General features: G+C 42.1%; 1 protein-coding gene across 3 annotated transcripts in view; it reads right to left on the bottom strand.

The window, feature by feature from the left end:
* Positions 1 to 10,236, bottom strand: part of LOC121919833 (protein farnesyltransferase subunit beta-like) — a 39,286-nt gene that overhangs the window by 7,274 nt on the left and 21,776 nt on the right. For all 3 annotated transcript variants that reach the window (XM_042446796.1, XM_042446805.1, XM_042446788.1), the window contains exons 5-9: positions 8,642 to 8,788; positions 5,663 to 5,746; positions 3,555 to 3,641; positions 2,283 to 2,412; positions 1,786 to 1,918 (exon numbers count right to left, since the gene is read on the bottom strand). In XM_042446796.1, coding sequence (XP_042302730.1) covers positions 1,786 to 1,918; positions 2,283 to 2,412; positions 3,555 to 3,641; positions 5,663 to 5,746; positions 8,642 to 8,788 — 581 coding nt within the window. The remainder of the gene's footprint in view (positions 1 to 1,785; positions 1,919 to 2,282; positions 2,413 to 3,554; positions 3,642 to 5,662; positions 5,747 to 8,641; positions 8,789 to 10,236) is intronic.

Raw genomic sequence — 10,236 nt, 5'->3', positions numbered from 1 at the left:
ATAAGCCTGATAGGATGGTGGGACTGTGAGTATGGCCGGTTACAAACGTCCTCCGGACGTCCCATTTTAAAAAAGGGGCGTCTCTTCTAGACGCCCCTGGGGCCTATACGGACTCCGTCCGTACAAGATGGCGCCGGCCTTCTACATGGCCGGCGCCATCTTTGCGTATCGGACGCTGAGCGTCCGTACGCGCCGCGTCCTTTGTGACGTAGCGAGTCGCCCCTGGCGCCTCGCTACGTCGCAAACGCGACTCCAAAAGAAGCTCCATTTTGGAGCTTCTTTTTCGGTCTGCACGGGAGCCACCAATGGCTTCTTTGAATGATGTTAGAACTCTAATTTGCTTATCAGCCCTTCAAATAATTTGGATCCAAGTCTCATAGTTTTATATATTAAAACCAGCACTTTGAATTATGCCCAGAAACACACCAGCAGCCAATGGAGATGTTACAACAAGAGAGTTGTGTGTACAGGGATGTCTCTGCCTCAGGCTGCCAAGTAGGAAGGATTGTGAATTCCCACCCTACTCAGCCACTGGAATGGCCCCTGCCACTTTTAGCATGCCATAGGACAGGGGTAGGCAACCTGCGGCCCGTGGGCCGGATGCGGCCCGGTGAGGCCTTGGGACCAGCCCCAGCCCGGTCCTGCCGCCGATTGCCGCCGGGGCCTTTGGCCTCTCGCGCTCAGGGGCAATTGTCTATAGAAGCCTCAGAAACATGCATTTATATTAACATTTTTTTAAATCGCAATTTTTTCAATGTGTCCCCACCTTTTTTTTAAAAATGTCCACAATTTGAAAATTTTGTCCTACATTTGTCCCAGTTTATTTATTTATTTAATTTTTTTTTTAAAAAAATATATTTAATTATTTATTTTTTGGCTTCGGCCCCCCAGTTGTCTGAGGGACAGTAACCCGGCCCCCGGCTCAAAAAGGTTGCCTACCCCTGCCATAGGACCTTGCAGCCTGGGGTCTCCCACAATGCCTTGGGACTGAGGATCCCTAACTGTCCTACAATTGAGGCAGTGGGTCTGTGTGGCTGGTGATGCTCTTCATGAAACCAGCCTTCCCTCTGACATGCTGTCAGAGGACAGGTATGTCTTGTCTCCCCTCAGGCAGTAGGGGAGTTGGAGTCATCACTGTCTCCCAACAGATTTGCTCTTTATTGTGAATCCTATAACATGTTATTTCTATTGGGTGCCCTATGGTTAAAAGGATATTACAGTGTGAGCACCCCTTATCTGAAATGATTAGGACCAGAAGTGTTTTGGAGAAGGGATTTTTTTTGGATTTTGGAATATGAGTAGTATAGTACTTAACTGTACTGTATTGGCAGGCAAGGCTGGAGAGAGACGACAAAGCTGAAGAGAAATGCAAGGATCTGTGAAATAGGCAGAATCTTAGCATGAATCCACAACTCCCACCATTTCACAGACCTTGTGTCTCTCCCCAGCCTTGCGTCTTCCTCCAGCCTTGCAAATACAGTACAGGTAATTGCATTCCAAAATCCAAATCCACAATATCCCAGAATCAAAGTCTTGAAGTGTCACGTTGGTGCTTTAATAGGTTTGGTTGTGAGGTTTACAGATTTTGGATTTCCAGATTAGGGATGCTCAACTGGTGTTTATTTCTACAAAGAGAATGAGAAAGCTGAAGTTAGTACAGACACCTGCAGCCTTGTGCTCAAGCTAGACTTCTGCATCTGTATGGGGGGCAGGCAGGGAAGAGAAGTGATAAACAGGCACAGACAGCTTACCTGGGGAGGTATGGACAAATCTGTTCAGACTTACCTTTGGCGTGCAATGCTCGATGTAGGAGAGGCAATAAACCAGCCTGCCAGAATGAATAGCAGCCATCTACCAGCTTGTTACAGCGTCCCTGAAACCCACCTTCAAAACGCATCTGGCGACTCGTAACCCAGTGCTGGTAGGGAGAGAAAATAACCTTTGTTATTGCTCAACATAGTCATAAGAGTTGCTACACAATGGGAACACCATGAGGACCAATGTATTTTAAGTTTTGGGGAACATGTATCCTCTCTTTCATGTTTAATGAATATACTGCAGTACAACCCTAGTGTAACCAGGTTGCCAGGTAAATTGCAAAGGAGCTCTCAGGAATTAAAGTAAAAGGAGGAAAGTTGTTAGACAAACATCAGTGAAGAAGAATTAGATTGGCAAACACAAAAGATCTGCATAAAATCTGAATGTAAGATATTGATAAACTGGCAAAACAGCCTAATGGAAAGGATGATTTTCTCAAATGCAGAAAAAAGAAATGAACTTACCAACAAACTTTTCAAATTCAATACATGTTCACTTTGTAAGATAACCAGTGCTGCCAGTCCACAAAAAGTGTATCCTCCATGGGCCTCCATGCCAGGGACACCACCAACTCCACCCTCCCAGTTCTGACATCTAATTCAAAAAAGTGAAAACACAAAGCCAAGATGTGTATTCTTAACCCCAAGACAGCAATCCCAGAAAAATCTTGCTCTTCCACTAAAATCCTACCGCTGGCATTTTAACACAGTTTGTGCTAGGAATATAATGACCAAGATCTTACACTGACATCTGCAGTTTCAGCTCATATCACCAGGCCCAGGAATCACTATGTTGCTATGATAGCCCACATGATAGCCCACTGTGTCACTGCAATAGTCTGCAAGAGCCACAACAGGAGTCACTGCAACAGCCTCCTCCATGACCATTCTGTGAGGGAAGGACTGAAGAGAGGATACAAACCAAGGACATCTTCCACGAAGATCTGCCAGGATTCTCTAGAGATCTTAGCAAATGTAGAAGGGATATCATATTAAGGATGGAGCAAGCTTGTTTTCTGCTGGTCCAAGGACTAAGACATGGAGGAATGGATTCAAACTACAGGAAAACTGATTCCACTTAAACATTGGGAAGTTGTTTTGACAGAATATGTTGCCTTAGAGTGTGATAGAGTCTCTTTCTTTGGAGGTTTTCAAGTGGAGCCTGGATGACCTTCTATCTGAAGTGTTTTGATCGTGTGCACTCCTGAATGGCAGGGGTTGGACTGAAAGGGCCTTGGGGTCTCTTCAGACTTTATGAATCCATGACTTTATGATGCTATGTCCGTGTCTGACTATGGCAGTGCTTCTCAATTATTTTCTGTCATGCCCCCCCTAGGAAGAAGAAAACATTTCGCGCGACTGTAAATAGTATCATTTGTCTATAAAATTGTTATAAGTACACCTCTGCATAACACTGTATCCTGAGCCTCGCGCTCCCCTTTACGGAGCCTCGTGCCCCCCCGGGGGGCCCGCCCCACTATTTGAGAAGTACTGGACTATGGAAACTCCCCTCTGCTCTCCATCAGCAACAGAATTGCTCTGGGGGTGGTTGTCACAGCTTTATGGGATGGGGGGCTTTGGTCATTGTGGAGGAAGAAAGGGAATACCTAATCCTGCACTGATAAAAAAATACATAGACAAAAGTAAGGTGGAATTAAGCTTGTGTCTGTCACTAAAAGGATGGTAGCCAAAGAGTGTCAGTTTTCTAAGACAAACCAAGAGGAAATATTTCCTTACCTTGCTATCCATTCTGCTGTCCTTTCAAAAAGAGTTGGTGTAATAACGTTGGTAAGTGACGCCACTGAAGCAGCACAGTAGGCACTCCTGAGAGTTAAATACAAGACTATTTAAATTCTCTAGATGTTTGAAGAATATAGATTTACCATTGTTGCAGGAATGGAGCCTTAATAATTAAACTGCAGTATACCCTAAATGTACCAGATCCCATCTGACCCTGGAAGTTAAGTAGTACTTGGATGGGAGCTTGCCAATGAATACTAGGTTCTATAGGCTACATTTCTGGCAAAGAACTGGCAAAAACACCAAACCCTATAAAATTAGATAGTTCTTATATACCCAGAACTGAGATTGAAGTCTCCCCTTAAACAGCCATTGTCACAAAGTACTCAACCAGCAAGTTGCAAATTCCCGATCAATGATAAAGGCAGTAGCTGTGGCTTGTATCCAACTGGCATCCCTTTATTAACTCACTGATCTAGTGGAGGATTCCATCAGTGAAATGAGTGATTTTGATGATATATGTGCAACACTCCTCAGACTGTTCAACCACGGGGTGGGGATTATGGAATACCCAAAATCACCTCCTCCCCTTCCACTGACAGGATCAGAAAGCCTTCTAACAGCAGAGAGACTCCAAACGGATCTGGCCCCAACCATCTGCTTTTCTTTTTTTTGGGGGGGGGGTAGCAACACAAATCTTCAGGAGGCAATTAGAATAGAATGGAATTCAAAAGATATTATCCCAACACATCAGTTCCTTCCCTTCATCACACTGATATACCAAAGGACATGGAGACTTAGATTTACATTAATAGTTGCAAAAGCCATGGATTTTAGTATTGTAAAGTCAAAAGCTTTCATGGCCGGCATCCATAGTTTTTTGTGGGTTTTTCAGGCTATGTGGCCATGTTCTAAGAGAGTTTCTTCCTGACGTTTCGCCAGCATCTGTATCTGGTATCTTCAGAGAATGCTTGCCTGGAAAGGAGTTGGGTATATATATATATTGTGTAACCTGGAAAGGCAGGAGTGATTTGCATATGTATTGTTCTGTTGCTAATGGCAGGCCTAAGGGTAGGAGGGTCTGCAATAATCCTCTTTTGCAGACCCTCCAACCCTGAGGCCTGCCATTAGCAACAGAACAATACACATGCAAATCCCTCCTGCCTTTCCAGGTTACACAAGATATATATACCCAGCTCCTTTCCAGGCAAGCATTCTCTGAAGATGCCAGACACAGATGCTGGCGAAACGTCAGGAAGAAACTCTCTTAGAACATAGCCCGAAAAACCCACAAAAAACAATTTTAGTATTGTTCATTAAGGCCAAAATACCTCTCTCCCTTTCCTCCACAACATTCTTCCAATGAAGATTCCTTAAAAACTGGGGCAAGGCAGAAAGCTTAATTAATTTTTTTTTGTTCCTGCAATTGGTACAGCTGAATTAACAAGATGCATTGATGCATTAAGTTTTAAAAATCGTTTGCCTCTTCAGCTTTAGAAACTGCTGCACCAAAGAAACTCTGACCATATGTGTTGTTTTCACCACGTACAAGCAAATAACTTGGATGAGTCACAGTCATTGCCCTTTTCTGCCAAGCCAGGAATATTTAACATCACTAACAGTAATTAGAAGCAAGTCACAAGCTCCCAACATTTGAAGCTAGGATGTTCTCTATTCCCCTCAAACCTAGCTATGCAATCATGATATCGTTGTTGTTTGTTGCAAGCCTTCAAGTCATTTCTGATTTATGGTGGCCCTATCATGGGGTTTTCTTGGCAAGATTTGTTCAGGGAGGGTTTGCCTTTGCCCTCCTGAGGCTGACAGAGTGTGACTTGCTTAAGGTCACCTAGTGGGTTTCCATGGCTGAGTGGGGATTGAAACCCTGGTCTTCCAGAGTTATATCCAATGCTGAAATGGCTATAACATGCTGCCTCTAATTATAGTGCTGTATCTTGAAATAGCAAGCATTAATACTATGAATAGTATTAATGTGTGCTATATCAATATAAAACACACTTTTACTGTTATCCCTCTGGAAATAAGGTAGAAAGGAAGAGCCACTGTTCTGCATTATATGAGATAAATGCTTCAGTTTTTCAGCTTACCTGACATCAACTTCTCCCCCTATGTGCATGATGAAGGAGCCATCAGGCTGTTTCAAAGAATACAGATACTCTAGCAGTTTCTCCCTGAAAACCAAGATAAGGAACATTAGGGATCACTACTCTCTTTCAGATAAAAACAGGTCAGGGATTTCCTCCCTTCCTCCAAAGACAACAGAAGTGTCTTCAGGATCACTTGGTTGAGGAGCAGGCAGACTTTAGTTTGCTGGTTGTTTAGATTGCTGTGTCTATAATAAAATTCAAGGGGTTTCTGTATACATTTAGAGCCTAAGAATTTGTTTTCAGTGCCAGAAATGAACTGGGCTTACAGCCTTACATGAATGTCTACACCTGACTACACTCAAGGTTCGTTCACTTCATAAGCTTAATTTCGCTCGGCAAAGCCATATTGTTTTTACCATGAAAAAACTGGGAATATGAAACCTTACATTCCCCTACAAATCATCTAGAAATCTTTTGAAACATTCCAATCTCTCTTCTGCCCACTCTTCATCCATACCAGTGGTTGTCAACACTTTTTTGGTTGAAAACCCTGTAACATGACATAAAAAACCTGCAGAACCTCAACTTCTTTCTCCTATCTCTCAGCCAGGAAGATGATGAGGAAGATGCTTCCTACTGAATCTGACCACTAGTACTCTTGACATGGGCTCTCCAGTATCTCTCATGAGAGTCTTTCCCCAGATTTACCTGGAGATGGAAAGCTGGGTCCTTCTGCATGTAAAGTATGTGCTCTGACCTTCAACCTTTTCTCCTTTCCAATATTAGGCTGTTCTCCCTTTCTCTCCCCAAAGTTATTTCTACAATATTTCCTCACAGTGGCTACCTGTTCCCCATTCACTAGGCTTTTAATATTAAGGTTAACATTTTGGAATCTGGTTGCCATACTACTACCCTGCCTTAAAAACCTAAATACAAATAAATATATCACCTTGTATTTATAGAATTCAGAGGCATAGCCATGTTAGTCTGGAATATCAGTATGCAGCACCTTTGAGACTAATTGTGCAAAACAAGTTATACAGAGTAAGAGCTTTTGTAGACTTTGTCTACTTGGATGCATTTGAGGAAGTAGACCACATCTACAAATGTTCATGCTACAACCTCTTTCACATGGTCAGTCTCAAAGGTGCTGCAAGATCCCTTTGCATATTTGTATTTAGACACCCACAAATAGAGGCTTATTCTGAACATGTAGGATTGAGGGATCAAAGGTCATTAAATGGCATCATGAGAGTAGGCCAAGCCATGTGCCACTCATCGTCAATGTTAGGATCGGAGGACCCAGTTCCCAATAACCAAGACAGCATCATAGCGTAATAGAAACTAGAGATTTATTCTGGATATCAAGACAGAAAGTTCCCTGTTCAGTGTCAGGCCCTCAAACCATCACAAATACATTCCCATCCTGTGACCCCCTTTCCAATCCCGATCGCTCCCCTTTGATACAGATCAAAGGGCCCTTCATGTTTCCCTCCTTCCCCTCCTATGTTATTATTTCATCTCCCTTCAGGAAGAAAATCATTCCTATTTCACAGCTCAGATCCATGGCAGCAAGATTGGGATCATAAAACTACAACTCATTTCCCCCACTGGCCATCTGCTCCTCCCGTTTGTTTCCCAGGCTTTGATTTAACATAACTGATATCCCTTTCTCAATAGCCAACATATTACACAGCGTTAAATCACCATATCACTATGCCCTCATATCTTCATCCCCTAATACCATCACATCATCATGCCAACATGAGCAAACCATGCATATGGATTCTTACAGTCAATACTAGTTTTAAGGGGATGGGGTAACTGACTAGTGCAAGAGAAGAAACTGTAGAGTCTGAGCTGAGGTTGAAGTATGTAAGGTGGCTTTCCTCAATATGGCACCCTCAAGATACGGTGGACTATAGTTCTCATCCTTCTGTGACAATGTGGCCAACAGGATGGTAAAGTCCACTATAAACTATTGCAGAACACTGGCTGAAAAAGTACTGATTAAGAATAGGTCCTTACACTCTTTCCTGATCTTCTTCAGATAATTAAATTCATTGTTTAGCCATTCAAATATTCTAACCAAATACACTTCCCTTTCATGCAACTATCTGTATTTTTTAAAAATATGGTGTGCAAAGTTTTTAAAAACTGCATCTTGACTACAATCTGTTTGTGGTAGATTACATTTGTTTACCTTTATTTGCATCAAAGAAATACACAAAAAGACCTTCTGCATCCTGAATCTAATGCATGTTTATCCCAAACTTTTTTGGAGCAAATATCAGAATAGAAGAGATAACCAGCATATCATAGGCTGCATGCTGGCTATACATGAGCACAAAAATTACTACCATCTGTTTTCTAGAGTATTTCTGGCCTTCTGCTCTAGGCCTGGAGTGCAAAAAACAAAAACAAAAACCTGCACCAAGCTTAAATGGAAGAGAAGCCAAAAAGACATTGGCTTCCCTTGATTAGGCATGCTGGTAAAGATACAGAGAAGCTATCACTACATGAGACAAGGACAGAATAAAAGATACTTCAGACACCCAGTTCAGGAAAGAGAGGTGTGGCATAAATTATTTGTGGGATTGTGTCTCACTCTATGGTTTTACCTAAAGCTTGGAAGTTAACACATTAAAAAAAAAAAAAACACTGCCTGTAACATATCACTTTTCTTGATAGTGAGTAGTAGCCCCTTTCCAAAAAGGAATATGTAACAAGCAGCATTTGTTCATTACTCCTAAAATGTTACTAAAAGGGATCATTTTGGAAGATTTGGGTCTTTTGTAATTTTTAAAAGGCTTTTTATTTTAAAATAAAAAGCAATGCAAAAGTAACATTTAGCAACATTTCTCTAATGAGCAATGCAGTAAGTTACTAATGAGTAAAAAGCAATGGGACTAATTACACTTAAATAATTATGATTCTGAAAACTGCTTTTAAAAAATAACTTCCAGGTTTTGTTTTTACCTGTTGATAACACTGTAAGCCTCTTCAGTGCCAATAATGCAAAGAGCATTGACAGCTGCGTAAGTGGGCGCAAGATGTGGGTGCTGGCCTGGCCCCCCTCCAAAACCTCCATTGGGGCTCTGACAGCGACTCAAAAACTGGCACACGCTGGGCATAAAGAAGAGACGAATGTAAGGTTAGTTTTAAACAAACAGAAAACACTGAGTCTTCAGTTGATTTGGTTTTATTACTCTTCCTCCAACTCCACACCCACACATGCATATTCATTTTCAGAGTTGAGACATTGTTTAGAACCTTTTCTATGTCTCTGGAAGAGTCAAAGAAAGTGCATCTTGAATTAAAAGTCTCTAAGTGGCATTTTGCAAATCACCACCCACAGGATTTAAACATTTGGCACATTAAGAACTGGTGCTTGAATTTGCTTGTGTTCCTCTTCTTTCAGAATCATAGAATCGTAGAGTTGGAAGAGACCACAAGGGCCATCCAGTCCAACCCCCTGCCATGCAGGAAATTCAAATCAAAGCATCCCTGACAGATGGCTATCCAGCCTCTGCTTAAAAACCTCCAAAGAAGGAGACTCCATCACCCTCCAAGGGAGTGTGTTCCACTGTCGAACAGCCCTTAGTGTCAGGAAGTTCTTCCTACTGTTGAGGTGAAATCTCTTTTCCTGTAGCTTGCATCCATTGTTCCAGGTCCTAGTCTCTGGAGCAGCAGAAAACAAGCTTGCTCCCTCCTCAACATGACATCCTTTCAAATATTTAAACAGGGCTATCATATCACCTCTTAACCTTCTTTTCTCCAGGCTAAAGATCCCCAGCTCCCTAAGTCTTTCCTCATAGGGCATGGTTTCCAGACCCTTCACCATTTTAGTTGCCCTCCTTTGGACACGCTCTAATTTCTCCACATTCTTTTTGAATTGTGGTGCCCAGAACTGGACACAATATTCCAGGTGGGGCCTAACTAAAGCAGAATACAGTGGCACTATTACTTCTCTTGTTCTAGACCTTACAGTACCTTACATTTCTCCGTGTTGAATTTCATTTTGTTAGCTTTGGCCCAGCTTTCTAGTCTATTCAGGTCATTTTGAATTTTGATCCTGTCCTCTGGGGTATTAGCTATTCCTCCTAATTTGGTGTCATCTGCAAATATGATAAGTATGCCCCCAATTCTGTCATCCAGGTCATTGATAAAGATGTTGAATAGCACTGGCCCCAGGACAGAGCCCTGTGGGACCCCACTGGTCACTGCTCTCCAGGATGAAAAGGAGCCATTGTTGAGCACCCTTTGGGTTCAGCCAGTCAACCAATTACAAATCCATGTAACAGTTACCTTGTCTAGCCCACATTTTACAAGCTTGTTTGCAAGAATGTCATGGGAAACCTTGTCATAATGTTTTCTTTTGTCTTTTGTCTTTTAGACTGTAAGCCCAATTACCAAGATGCTCTGGGAAGCTTTTTGGTAGTGTAAAAATGTTGTTTTTTTTAAAAAGACCTCTTTTCTACAACAGTAACATTCTAAATCAGTAGGTGCTCTTATAATTCGACTGAACGGGTTGAGTTCAGGTAATACCCTTGTAAAAAGATTTCATCTGGGCA

Source organism: Sceloporus undulatus, chromosome 1 (assembly GCF_019175285.1).
Source record: "Sceloporus undulatus isolate JIND9_A2432 ecotype Alabama chromosome 1, SceUnd_v1.1, whole genome shotgun sequence".
Taxonomy (NCBI): Eukaryota; Metazoa; Chordata; class Lepidosauria; order Squamata; family Phrynosomatidae; genus Sceloporus; species Sceloporus undulatus.
The sequence above is the reverse complement of the archived record's forward strand: the minus strand, read 5'-3'. Positions and strand labels throughout refer to the sequence as shown.